This window comes from Thrips palmi, unplaced genomic scaffold (genome assembly GCF_012932325.1).
Source record: "Thrips palmi isolate BJ-2018 unplaced genomic scaffold, TpBJ-2018v1 HiC_scaffold_19, whole genome shotgun sequence".
Taxonomy (NCBI): Eukaryota; Metazoa; Arthropoda; class Insecta; order Thysanoptera; family Thripidae; genus Thrips; species Thrips palmi.
In genome coordinates, this window is record NW_023144628.1 from 10,771,194 (window position 1) to 10,784,331 (window position 13,138).

Below are 13,138 nucleotides of genomic sequence, written 5' to 3' on the forward strand. Positions count from 1 at the left end.
TCACCGCGTCACCGTCACCACATCGCTGCAGTGGCGCGTTCCCATTGGTTCCCATGACGTCACGCGTCGCGGCAGGACCACGGAGGAATGTAGGTCGATCCACGAAAACAAAGGTGTGGGTGGAGCAGGACGAATCGCCGCGCGGGTACACAGTCAGGATGTTGTGGCCATTTGTCTTTTCCCGGTGCATCAGAAGCGTTAAGACGCGCGAAGACAGATTTGGGATTCTAGGACGCGTTGTGCGTTGCGTGGCGAGCACGGCGACGGCCGAGGCCACGGGGCTGCGGCGTCCAGAGCCAGGCCAAGCCAGGCCAGGTCGTCAAGCGCGGCAGCGCGGCAGCGCGGCAGCGCGGCAATATGACGTGATGTGTTGAGTGTGACGCTGGCGCGCTGGCCGATGTTACGCGGCGAAAGTGCTGCCGGCGGTGGGAGGCGGCCGGAGGGGGGCCGCTCCGCGAGCGCTCCCCCTCCCCTCTTTCTCCGCCCTCCTCGTGCCTCTTTCTTCGTGACCCCCCCCTCCCTTCCTTCCTCTCCATTATGCCCCTTCCTGTCCGCGTTTGTCTTGGTGCTGTCACCGTTTTAGGCCTTTCTTCGTCGCGACGTCGCGTCACAGCGAGCCTCCGTTTCCGTTTACTCTCGGTCCTCTCTCTTTCTCTCCTTCTTTCTCTTTCTCTCTCGAGCACGCGGTGTCGTGCGGCATGCTTGTACTCGCGGACGCCGCGTAATATCTCACTCTAGCGCTTTGGTGGCGGCTTGGCTCGAGGCTTGGCTCGAGGCTTGGCTCGAGGCTTGGCTGCTGCGGCGCGGAGTGTCACGTGGAGGGTCTGGCGGGGCCGGCGGCGCCTCGCCTCTTAGTTCCCCGTCCTCATTTTTTTTCTGCTTCCTTCTTGACGGTTGGTTTTGTCAGGCCCCTACCCGGCCCGTGGATGTGCATGTTTAACCCCTGGGGCACCACCACGGCACCGCACCGCGATGTGGCGTGGCGATGTGGCGTGGCGATGTGGCGTGGCGATGTGGCGTGGCGATGTGGCGTGGCGATGTGGCGTGGCGATGTGACGTGGCGATGTGGCGTGGCGATGTGGCGTGGCGATGTGGCGTGGCGATGTGGCGTGGCGATGTGGCGTGGCGATGTGGCGTGGCGATGTGGCGTGGCGGCCCGAGGGGCGCGCGCTGAGCGCTGAGCGCTGCCCAGACTGACGCGGTGGCGTCACCTCCATTGGAAAGTGAAAATAGCCGCGGAGCTTCGGCCGCTTCGGCACGAGACACGCGACTGGAGATGGCCAGCCGGCCGGCGAGGCGGGGCGGCCCGACCCCATCCCTTCGCATTTTCGAGGCATCGAAACCGTGTGTTGTGTCCGTCGTTCCAGGCGGGGCTGCCTTGGGGGGCACACGCAAAAAAATAAATCGATTCAGAGCTAAAAAGTTAGCACCAGTGCTAATTTATCTAGCTCTGTAGGCCCAGCAAAATTTTTAGCTGCACAGCTAAAAATTATTAGCTGGGTAAATTTAGCTATGGAGAAAACGGAGATTAGTGGCATTGAAAACAACTCTGGCTGCATTAGCATTGTAGAATTCTTCATGATTGTGATATTTATTAGAAGGTGCGGGATTTTCTGTCTAAGACGGACCAGTCGTCCTGAGGCGTAAGGCTCCTCCGGGACAGTCGTGTCTCAAGGGACTTTAAAAATTGCTGACCATGGGTGATGTCACGGTGAGAACGTGGGGAGCATCCGTTCCCCGACTAACCCATCTCTCACTGCTAGCCACCAGCGCGAGCGAAGCGCCACGGAACGAACGTAGCCTTGCCCTATCTCCTAAACATTTTTGCTGCATTGTAAATCCCATTTTTGCAGCCATTGATTAGCACTGCAGCAAACTGAAGTAGCTGAATCCTCAAGAAATATAGGTTCCGGGAAAGCCGATCTCCGGCAGACCCTCAACTAAAGGAGCAGCGCTACTCAGCAGAGGTCGCTAGCAGAGTTGCAATTTTTTTAGCTGTGGTGCTAAAAAACGCCAACTAAGAAAGTTAGCTCTGGACTGACTTTTATTTTTTTGCGTGCATCCATAAAGTACGTCCGCACTCGAAGGGGGAGGGGGAGGTAGACAAAAGCGGACGTTGGCGGACGTGAGGGGGAGGGGGGGGTCCGAGGTGGTCGGACGTCCTACTTTTATACGAAGAAAATTAAGAAAAATTAGACGATTTGCGCCGTCTTTACGCGCGGCGCCGATGTCAGCGGCGACGGAAACGGAACATAGTCATATTTATTTTTATTTTCTGAATAACGCAGAAGGCCTCTTTTTGTGGCTTAACACGCGTTTTTTATCAGTTTACCCCCAAAAAAGCGCTTTATTGTTGAAATTTGGAATACTTTGGCCAAAATGGACGTCCAAAGGGGGGAGGGGGGGGGTCGCCGAAAGCGGACGTTAGCGGGCAGGGGGGGAGGGGGGGGTCAAAATTACCGAAAAAAGTGCGGACGTTCTTTATGGATGGCCCCTTGTGAGCGCAGAGCGTAAGAGCGCCCGGCAGGGTAGGCCGTCCCGTAGAGCACGGCTGTGGCCGGGGTGCCTACCCTCCGGGCGTTCTGCGCTCTGCACGGCGAGCGCGTTGAGGTCTCCAACTCCAACTTGTGCTCGTGTTGCAGGGTGGCGATGTGCCTGGCGCTGCTGCTGGCGCTGTCCGCATGCCTTCCGTCCAGCGAGGCGCTCGCCTTCAGCACCACGCACTCCAGGGCGCTGCACCGGCTGCTGCTGAACCAGCAGGAGATCAACGCGCTCAACTCGGCCAGCGGTAGCAGCAGACAGCCGTCGCCGAACCACATACAGCCGCCGCCCGACAAGGCGACGACGGAGCCGCCGCCCACCACGACGGAGCCGACGGAGCCTCCACCCACGACGACGGAGCAGGCGGAGAAGACACCGCCCTCGGACGACTTCAGCTGGACCGCGGTGTCGCGGTCGTACTACGGCTACGTCAACAAGACGACGACCACGACGACGCCCGCGCCGCCGCCCAACGACAACATCGACAACGTGACGGTGGGCAACGGCAAGGACGACGACGTGCCCGACGTGGACGACTACGCGGCGGCGTCCGCCGACGTGCAGCTGGAGGACGCGTTGCCGTCGGCCGCACCCCTCACCGGCGTGCGACTGTCGTCCCCCGCGCCCTTCCAGAACTCGTCCATCGACGCGGACGCGGTCGGCGTCGAGGACGCGGACCTCGGCGGCGCGGTGTTCCCGGCGTTCGGCGAGCGGACGGCGGGGCGGAGGCCGGCGGGGTTTGAGAACGGCGGCAGCCGGACCGGCCGCGCGGCCCGGAGAAGGCGCTTTCGACGCTACGTGCGCTTCCCCGGGGAGCTGCCGCCGCTGCCGCCGCCTCAGGAGGAGGCCACGGGGCGGCAGCTGTACCGAGGACCAGGGCCGCCGTCAGGACCGCCAGGACCTCCGCCGGGCTTCGTGACGGCGCCGAGCGGTAAGCCCTTTAGCCCTTTACTTTCTCCTTGATCGGTTATTATGCCCGCATTAGAGGACAGAGGGCGTGATTGGTGCCTTCCCGGCCACGGCCACGTTCTCTTGGCCGGACGAACGGGAAGGGCGGGCCGCGGCGGAACGGGGCGCCAAGGACGTGACCGACGTCGTCGTCGTCGTCGTCGTCGTCGTCTTCGCGTCGCCCTGCGCGTGGCGTCGCCCGGCGGCACGTGTCCCACACGCGTGTCTCCCAGTGTGTCTCCCACGCCTCGCGCCGCGGGATGCTTTCACATTTCATCGCAATGATACGTCTGTCAGCGCAACGCCGCGACGCGAGCGCGGCCAGGCCAGCCAAGGCCCACCGAGGACGGGCCGCCAGGCCGCCAGGCTGCCAGGCCGGGCAAGGCGATTCCGAAGGATCATTTCGTCGCTCTGTCTCTGTCGCTCCCTTTGGGCGTCTCGTAAGGGCGCGAGAGAGACGGAGAGGCGAAACGACCGCTCGGCAGGCCAGGGAAGGCCGGGGCCCGACAAAGGGAAACACTCATTACTCCGCTCCGCCCCTTTCACTCGCACCATCGAACCGAACCTCGCGGCCTGGCGGCCTGGCGGGGTGGACAATGCATCGGAATGCCGTCGGGCACCGTCGGGGCAAACACCAAACCTTGATGCCTTGTTGTTCCTCGTCCTGCCCGCAGCGTACGGCGGCTCGCCGGGCTTCTACTCGGCCAGCGGCGGCTCCTACAGTCCGTGGCAGCCCGGGCCGTCCTTCCACCCCGTGCACTACAACGGCCACGGCGGCCACGGCGGCCACGGCGGCTTCGGCGGCGGGCCTCCGAACCACGCGCCGCCGTTGCCGCCCCACGGGCCTCACGCCCAGCTGGGGCCGCTGCCGTCCAGCGGGCCGCGGTCGCCGCGACTCGTGTTCCCGCCGCCCGACATCCCCGGCGCCGTGCACGCGTCGCAGTCCATCTACTACAACAACCAGAACGCGCTGCAGGACCTGCGGCAGGAGGACCCTCGCGGTACGTCCCCGTCATCGCCCTCCACCACCTTTCCACGTTTCCTAATCATGACAGTCTGGTGATTTCCAGCAGGCGCTGCTCCGTGCTGCTAACCCTTGCCTTGCAGCGTGCGCAGCGTGTGTGTGAGTGAGTGTGTGTGGGTGTGGGCAGGCGTTGTACGCGGTGCGCTGTGCTTCCAGAGAGCGGCGACAGGCCGGACAGGCCGGACAGGCCCCTTGGCGCGCCGAGCCAGGGCGGCCAGGGCGGCCAGGTCTGCGGCGTCGGCGCCACATGCGAGTTCTTCTTGTCGTGCTGGATGGGCGGCGGGCTGCTGGACGGCCAGTGCGGCGCGCTGCTGCACGGCTGCTGCCGCCGCAAGCCGCGGACCACGGCCAAGATGGGCGAGCTCCCCCCCGCCGCCTCCAACGAGGTGCTAGCCCTGCCTGCTGACTTGGGACCCGTCAACAATGACCCCCGTAAGACTACAATGCAACGGCGCAACGGACCGACAGTGCTGGGGCTGCCCCCGGCCCGGGGACTGCGGCCCGGGGCTGCCCGCCAGCGGACGACCGGAGAGACCGGAGCCACGCGGAGCGTCCAGGACTGGGACTGAGGGTTGCTATAAAAGTTTTGAACAGGGGATCAGAAGAGAAAAGGGGTAGTGGGAGTGTAGTCGCAGAAGCTGGACCAGAGAGCATGCAACAACCTGACGGGATTTTGAATTCATTCAGTTGAGGCAATGGGACGCTCTCAAGCTGATGTGCCCCTCGCTGCACTTGTACAATACACTGTGCACTTTTACATACGCACTTCCGCGGCCCCTTCAGCACCGCGTGCAAGAGGAGACGTTTCGACGTCCAGGGCAGAAGAATGGAAGTGCAAACTAATTTTCCGGCCGCGTGGATCCCCGCATCCCCATATCCCCGGCGCGTAGCTCGCGCTACCTCGCGCTGCTCGCCACGAAGTGCACACAGTGGAGCGAGTTGCGTCGCGGCGGCGTCCGCCGCGCCGCCTCCCCCTCCAGCCCGTGGGCCCCGTGGACCCTGTCCCGTCATGTGCTGTGCCGACATGACATTCGCTACATAATAGTGCTCCTCCTCCGACAAGACGGAGGACAGGGGGGAGTCCGTCGGAGTCGCGCACCCAAAGCACACGAAACGCTCAGGAAGCAGTCAAAGAAAGTCAGAACGACATCAAAATGATGTTATTTGGTCGAAATTTAACTAAAAGTAGTCATTTGAGGACATGGACAGCGTTTCGTGTTCTTTAGGTTAAATTTAATTTCTTTGAAATCTGGCCCTAGGTGCGATTGCTTGAAGACCGCACCGCTAGGAGATTCATCCGCCTAAGGTGCGGGAGTAGGGAATGATACAGGCCGGTGCTAGGGCGAGGGTGGGTGGGCGAGATGAGGGCTTTCTTGAGCAGGGACGGGACGGGACGCCGGGACGGCACTATGACCGAGGGACTGTTTGGTGGCGGAGACGACGGCAAGCTTGCTTTGGGCGGTGGTGGCAATCCGGGAATGGCCGCATGTTTCCCACTGTGCGATGTAACGATGTAACTCTGGAGGCTGAGAGGGCGTTCAGCAGCTGCATCCTTCTCTGTCTCGCCACTGCATGATGCACGACTTTTTCTCTCTTACTAACTTGCGTGCGCTCGGACGGGTGCGCCACATTTTTCGGGCTTGAACATGAATCAACATCACGCCGCTCAATTCAACGCTAACACTTTTTTCACTAACGTTCGAATTTACACTGAATGACACACTACGCGTGTAGCATTCTCCTGCATGTGGACCACAGCAAGCATCGTGTTTTTATCTTTCCCCATGTATTTGTTTACACAATTTTGCAATTACAATTGAAAAAGCTAATTACTTCGTACACGACACGACCGTGGGCTTGCGCGGTATCCACGCTCACATGGGTCCAACGCCCACGCTGGAATACTTCGGGGGGGGGGGGGAGACTAGAAATCTCGAAAGCACTCGAGATCTGCTTCTCACTTTAACAGTAACAGCATCAGCTCGGCCCAACCTGAGATAAGTTTAGCCGAATCTGTGACGCTGTGAGCGAGCAGGCGGCAGTCACAGTGCAGTCACAGAGCACCGCATGATGGCCCCCTGCATGCCTGCCACCCCACAAATTATGACTGACGAGCACACCGGACAAAACAAGACTGCCAGGACTGAGGACTGACCCGCCGACTTGACGTTTCGACGTTTTCCCCATGGACCCTTGTCCGTGGCCAACACGTAAATGAATCCAAGTTACAGGCAAGGGCCCGCACCCGAGACCCTAAACGCCGTTTACTTGTAGTTATGTATTTATATGACTTATTTTATACATTCATAGCAACACACCACGCTGTAAAAGAAAAATTAAAAACTTAAATGTCATTTTGCTTGCAGTGTCGTCATTAAAGTTCTCATGAGGAGTCTGCCAATTTGTACACTCTACATGAGCTATGACAAATACGAATGCGACACTGTCTACATATAGTGTTCTAATTTAGAACTGTTTTTTTTTTTTCAAATTTCCTTCTTTGTAACTATTTATTATTATACACATCGTTCTTTTTTCTTTTTTAGCTATCTCTCCCCTTTGCCTACTCGGAGATGCAGAAGTCGAAAAATGTACAAGGAGTTTTGGGAAACTTTGAAGTCTTGGTTGTCTATTGTCTATTTCTCTTCAAAATTGTATCCTAACACAGAAATTTCCTGCTGTATTGTACTAATTTTGTTGGGTTATTCTGGTTTGGTTTTGCCACAGCCTACTGTGTTCAGCACGTGTTTGATCGCCTTGATCATGTATCCAGAACTACTGTACTTTCATATTTTTCTCTCCACCGTGTAAAAACGTGACAATAACGTCTGTTCTATTGCATGCCCGGTTTGTATTGAGAACATTGGCGAGAGGGGGTGAACAGTGCACAGGGTGGGTGTGCCGGCAGAACAGCAGAGACTCAAAGTGTACCAGGCCTTGGGTTCAAACACCAGTTAAAGAATTTTTGCGTGATGCGCGTTTCCCCGCCCTGTGCACGGGCTACCCCCACTCCCTGCCTCTGTATGTAGTCTACTCGTCGTCGTGGTGTTTAACATGCTGTACCCTTACTAACACATTCCTCGTCCTCCCTCCACCCCTCCTCGGTCCCCTGCATCCCGTGCCGTCGGCTCTCGGCCACTCTCAGTGCCCCGGCGAGGCGCGGCGAGGGCGAGAGTAACCGTTGCCGCACAGAAAGAGCTAGAAACCACAAAAACTATCGGGGCAACGTGGGTGTCTCGTCTGAATAAGTGGATCCGATTCGATGCGGTTCCTCGGGTCTTCGGTCTTCCCTCGACGGCATGGACGGCTGCGTTGCCGACCAAGTTGCTGACCCTTTGCCTTCCTGCAGGGTGCGGGGTGTCCCCGGGCCGGCTGGGCGCTCAGCGGCGGATAGTCGGCGGCGACGAGGCGGGCTTCGGCAGTTTCCCGTGGCAGGTCAGTGTCCTGGGTCCCTGGTCCCGCCTTCGAGCACCTTGCTCCCTTTCCCAGTGCTCACCACTGTCTTGTGCTGCCCAGGCGTACATCCGAATCGGCTCCTCGCGGTGCGGGGGCTCGCTGGTGAACCGGTACCACGTCGTCACGGCGGGCCACTGCGTAGCAAGGTAAGGCCACTCCATCGGTTTGCCCTTCGGTCCTACAGTGCGGTGGCCGGACTGAGTGGACTGGCTTGACTCGGGACTGCTTGCGCTGTTCGCGCTGCCTGCAGGGCGTCGGCACGGCAGGTGCAGGTGACGCTGGGGGACTACGTCATCAACTCGGCCGTGGAGCCGCTGCCGGCCTACACGTTCGGCGTGCGCGAGATCCGCGTGCACCCCTACTTCAAGTTCACGCCGCAGGCCGACCGCTACGACGTGGCCGTGCTGCGCCTGGACCGGCCCGTGCAGTACATGCCGCACATCGCGCCCATCTGCCTGCCGCAGAAGGGCGCCGACTTCCTGGGCCAGTACGGCTGGGCGGCCGGCTGGGGCGCGCTGCAGGCAGGTCAGTATCGACAGGATGGGTGGCCTACCCTCCAGGCGGTCCTCGTTCCGCTCGTGCTAACCGCGGTGCCATGTCACGTGTCACAGGCTCCCGCCTCCGGCCCAAGACCCTCCAGGCCGTGGACGTGCCCGTCATCGACAACCGGCTGTGCGAGAAGTGGCACCAGAGCAACGGCATCAACGTCATCATCTACGACGAGATGATGTGCGCGGGCTACCGGGGCGGCGGCAAGGACTCGTGCCAGGTATGGAGCGGAGTAGCCCTGAAGTAGTGTTTGTGTGCCCTCTGTTCTCTGTTCGTGTTCCTCAATGTCTCGTCCGACGCCTCGTTGTTGCAGGGGGACTCGGGCGGCCCGCTCATGATGGAGAAGACGGGGCGCTGGTACCTCATCGGCATTGTGTCGGCCGGCTACTCGTGCGCGCAGCGTGGCCAGCCCGGCATCTACCACAGGGTGGCCCACACCGTCGACTGGATCTCCTACATCGTCAACAGCCACAAGCTGTGAGCTGTGCCTCCTGGGAGGCCTTTCCTTTCCCAGAGACTAGAGACCCTCTCTTCCCCTCGAGAGTCTGGACCGAGGAGCGGGCGACTGGCCGCCGCCGCGACGCCGCGGTCCGGACTCTCGTGAACGCAACCGGGTAACATAGTGGCATAAGCAGGGCTGGCGCCGATGCTGTTTTCGGGAAAGACGGTCAAGAGTAAGAAGTAAGTTTTCTCTTCAAATGTGATATTAGCGATGTTGCACGCCAGGGGACGAGGCGAGGGCGACTGGGCGCTCCGCCCCGAGGGCCCCCCGCCCGTCTCCAGCGTCTCCAGGGACTTGTTGACTTTGTCGCGCTCGCCGCCGGAGCGAGTAGGTCTAGTCGAGACAACACGGCCCCGCTGTGTGGGAACTCACCACTAGATTCCTTAATTTATTATTATTTTTTATTGTGTGATCGAGGTGGTAAGCGTAGGACGGTTGGAGTGCTGGAGCATGGCAAGCATGGCAAGCCTGGCTGGAGGGAATGCCATCGAAGCATCGACGTGTGGTCGAGATGCGTGCTTTCATTCCCGGTTTGAAGCGGGCATGTGCTTCTGGTTTCGTGTTTCGAGGCGAGTATCTGTTTCCGTTTGGATGCCTGCATCTGTGCGTCCGTCGCGGGGCAATTTTGTATCCATTTAAGCAAGCCATACCAATGAGACCCTCGTTGGAAAAAAGTTAGTGTGGTGTGGTCACACTTGTTCAATATGGAGCTTTACTACAATTTACTTTGAATTCTGTTGAGATGATGGTTGCTGTATGCAGATTGGTGAAATGATGTATTTATATTTTGTGATGATAGACTCGAGATTTGGAATTAAATTATTTTTGTAGAAAGTAAATTCAATCAGTCATGTTAGATGAAATGAAAATCCATCCATGATGTAATTATTACACAATCTCCTCTGAAGGGGTTCCTTATTTCACTTTTAAATTGGATGAAGAGACTGATTGCTTTCAAATGACAAGACTACCAGTTACATTTTGTTTGGGACTGTGAGACAATTTTGAGACAATTGTAGTAGTGTGTTTCAAAATCCTAGGTATTTGTATGCTTATTATTGTACATAGGTTGACAGTGTATAGATGTCTTTACAACAGTAAAAATCCTCTTGTAATGAAATTTTAAAGTTTTGAAGATGTAAATTATTTATATTTAATAACTACCTGTGAAGTAAAGATACAACCAAGTTACCGTTCCTTGTGTATTCTATAGATGCTAGTGCCCACCCTTGCTGAATTTTATGGTGTGAATATCTCTGCTACCTCTTTAGATCAGTGTAAAGTTAAACAAGTATAGAAGTTTTGTACATTTGCTATAATTCGTTTCATATTTTTTTCTATCCTCTGTAAATTATGTAAATAAATCAGGACAAATCAGTGTCATGAATCTTACTCCAACTACCCCCAACCACATTCCAGTTCTCTAGAGAACTCATGCCAACAACTTTCTTGACTTTTACAGCGGTAATAAAAGTGGGTAAAAGAATTGAAAAAATATATCAGATAATGCATTTACTCACATTTATTTTATCTTTTAAATTTAAACTTAATCACAGTAGCAAAAGTCACAACTCTGAGAGGCCCAATCAAATTAACCACCTGATTGGGAGCAGAGTCAAAATAAAGCACAAATTTTACATAAGGAACATCGAAAATGGAATGTAAGGATTATTTACATGACTAGTTCCTGCATCCTTGGCAGGCTTTGTACTTTAGTAAAAGCAACACAGCAGGCAATTTTATTTTTTTTGAACTCAATTATTGTGTCTACTCACATCCAAGAGTGGAGACTGTTACAGTTTACAATGTAATGCTCAAAATTTACTCTCCTAGTCCATTGGAAACACATAAATTATAACACAATCATTTTAACATTTTCCAAGACTATTCAGTAAAGAGACTTGCTACTACCTTATTTTTGTGCTTCTTTCCAAATATCACACTAAAGTTATGAAACACTTCCAGGCTTTAAAATTACCACCAGATTGAAATGTTTCTAAACCTCCACAGACTACAGTTGTAACTTGGAAACAGACTAGTCATACTTGGCTCTTGTTTCCCGTGGTGACGCTCGCCTGTTTGCGTCAGAAGAAGAAGACAACGAGGAAGCGCTTCTTTCAGGATTATTAGTGTTTGGTTTAGGAAAGTAAAGAAGGACAAGAAGTGGCAAGCCAGCATGCAGGAAAAAGTGAGCAGAGTAAAATGTGTAAACATTTGCTGTTGGAATAGACTTCTGCACACTGCGCACTGCTACATTTAGAAGAAGTGCCAGCAGCATACCAAAAGGAATACTCAGACGTTTATTTACAAGCCTGAAACAAAACGCTATCATCAAGACCTAGTTTTACTTAGACTGATAGATCACACATTAAAATTCTTACCTCTTGGAGTACGGACAGGCAATTGCAAAGCCAAAGGCTGACCCGCAAACACGGACCAGTGCAAACACGTTTGTGGTGGAAACATGTAGATTACGGTGAGATTGGCACCACTTGAAAGCAAGCTTCACAGACCATTGAGGATCTACACCAAGTGCTCTTTGGAGCCAGTAGGCAGCACAGGATAAGGTTGCAATCGCTGATGCGGCAAACATCAAATGTGCTCTGCCTGAATTTTTCCACCAGCGGCATAAGGAGCTATTTTCAGAGGTCAAGGCCCAAGCCAATGGAATGCCTGAAATATTGATTTTGACATTTGTAAGATCTGGTCATACCCTTAATTTAAAATAAGTGACTTACCAATAGCAGCTCCCAGCACACACTGATGTGGAAAATGGGCCGCAATGTACATTCTTGACAAACCAATGAGCAACAGAATAACTGCATACACACTCCAAATGAATCTACGATAATATGGTGCATTGGGTCTTGGAAATCTGCAATAAAGCAAAAGATAAAAAATTCAGAGAGGCATGACACAGTGTGCGTATTATTACAAAGTGCTAAAAAGAATGCTATCATACCGAGAACGGCTTTCATACTTGGCAATAATCCACTTGGCCAGGACAAAACCAACAACAGCTGCATGCATACAGTGACCTGATGGTGAGCCAGCTCCTGTCTCACATGTGTGAGATGTCTGTTGTATGACTGGTGCAGTTATTCCATATGTTTCATATATATCTGTTTCTTTGACCCACCAATAGGGTCGACCTTCCATAAAAGTCCTTAAAATCAACAGAACAGTTCCATTGACTATGAGGATGAATCAATCAACTACTGAAAGAAAAATAAAACCTATGAAAGAAGCCTTACCATTTCATCAAGATGTTGAGCCATTCGCCAACAAGACAAACAACCAGAAGATCACAAGAAAGTTGTAAGTCAAGAGCTGCAGCAAGTGGGACAAGGAGGCTGAATGAATGAGCTGAATTGCCGAGCTCTGTTATCGCATGGAACAATTCATCGCAGCCGGGAAATCTGTACAAAAAAGAGCTCTGTAAAGTCTAAAAGACCATTCAAGCACAAAGTGAGAGAGAGAGAGGAACTAACAGGTTTTGAAGAGTGATGATGCAAGACACACCAACACGATTAACTTCTTCCAGAGCGTCTCCAAAGATAGCCATAGCTTGATAGAATGTTTATCCTGGATAGAAAAAGAAAATTAGAATGTACATACAAACCTAGCAGAGAGATAAATGTAATCTGAAATGACAGCAAAAGATGTCAATCCATCGAAATGCGAATGTTTCATAGAAGAGATTTCCAATCATTTACTTTACCTGCACTGAAATAGAAATGGAGTGAACTGCGTCCAACAGAAAGAAGTTCGAAGTTTCTTCTAAATGCTTGACATTTGACGTGACATATCCTAACCTACTAAATAGATCAGGCCTGACATAAAAACAGTTTGTGAGCGGCGTTCAATAATAAAGCATGCAGTGACAGAACGGACACATTTAATAAAACAAAGAAACATGAGTGTTATCTCCTCATTTTCACTAAACTCCGAACATCCATCCTTTTCTGCGGTTTTCTTCTGCTGGCTTACTTCTGCTTTTGTTGTCACACTCGGCTCCTTTGAAGAAGGCTGTGGAATGTCCCGTTTGTCGCCGCTAGAGTGCGCTAGTACACTTTTGGCGCGTACTTTGTGAAACCGGACACGTTTCCTAATCTCTT

The 13,138-nt window shown here is 54.1% G+C and overlaps 2 protein-coding genes across 5 annotated transcripts in view; one reads left to right on the forward strand and one right to left on the reverse strand.

Moving 5' to 3' along the window:
• Nucleotides 1-10,508, forward strand: part of LOC117646331 — a 32,735-nt gene extending 22,227 nt beyond the window's left edge. The window contains exons 3-10 of the mRNA XM_034387209.1: nt 2,643-3,472; nt 4,164-4,490; nt 4,670-4,945; nt 7,863-7,948; nt 8,030-8,115; nt 8,220-8,494; nt 8,581-8,738; nt 8,832-10,508. Coding sequence (XP_034243100.1) covers nt 2,643-3,472; nt 4,164-4,490; nt 4,670-4,945; nt 7,863-7,948; nt 8,030-8,115; nt 8,220-8,494; nt 8,581-8,738; nt 8,832-8,999 — 2,206 coding nt within the window. The 3' untranslated portion in view covers nt 9,000-10,508. The remainder of the gene's footprint in view (nt 1-2,642; nt 3,473-4,163; nt 4,491-4,669; nt 4,946-7,862; nt 7,949-8,029; nt 8,116-8,219; nt 8,495-8,580; nt 8,739-8,831) is intronic.
• A 9-nt stretch (nt 10,509-10,517) lies between these two features.
• LOC117645629 (glucose-6-phosphatase 2) lies at nt 10,518-13,050 on the reverse strand. 4 transcript variants are annotated; one of them, XM_034385886.1, is made up of 8 exons: nt 13,011-13,025; nt 12,742-12,853; nt 12,512-12,605; nt 12,275-12,439; nt 11,983-12,186; nt 11,759-11,895; nt 11,402-11,693; nt 10,518-11,332 (listed from the first exon to the last, which is right to left on the reverse strand). In XM_034385886.1, the coding sequence occupies exons 3-8, from the start codon at nt 12,583-12,585 to the stop codon at nt 11,056-11,058; spliced, it is 1,149 nt and encodes a 382-aa protein (XP_034241777.1). In that variant the 5' UTR covers nt 12,586-12,605; nt 12,742-12,853; nt 13,011-13,025; the 3' UTR covers nt 10,518-11,055. The 4 variants fall into 4 exon arrangements, with proteins under 4 accessions (XP_034241777.1, XP_034241778.1, XP_034241776.1 ...); XM_034385887.1 differs by having other exon boundaries at nt 12,742-12,835; nt 12,967-13,018; XM_034385885.1 differs by lacking the exon at nt 13,011-13,025 and adding an exon at nt 12,967-12,984.
• Between the last annotated feature and the right edge of the window lie 88 nt (nt 13,051-13,138).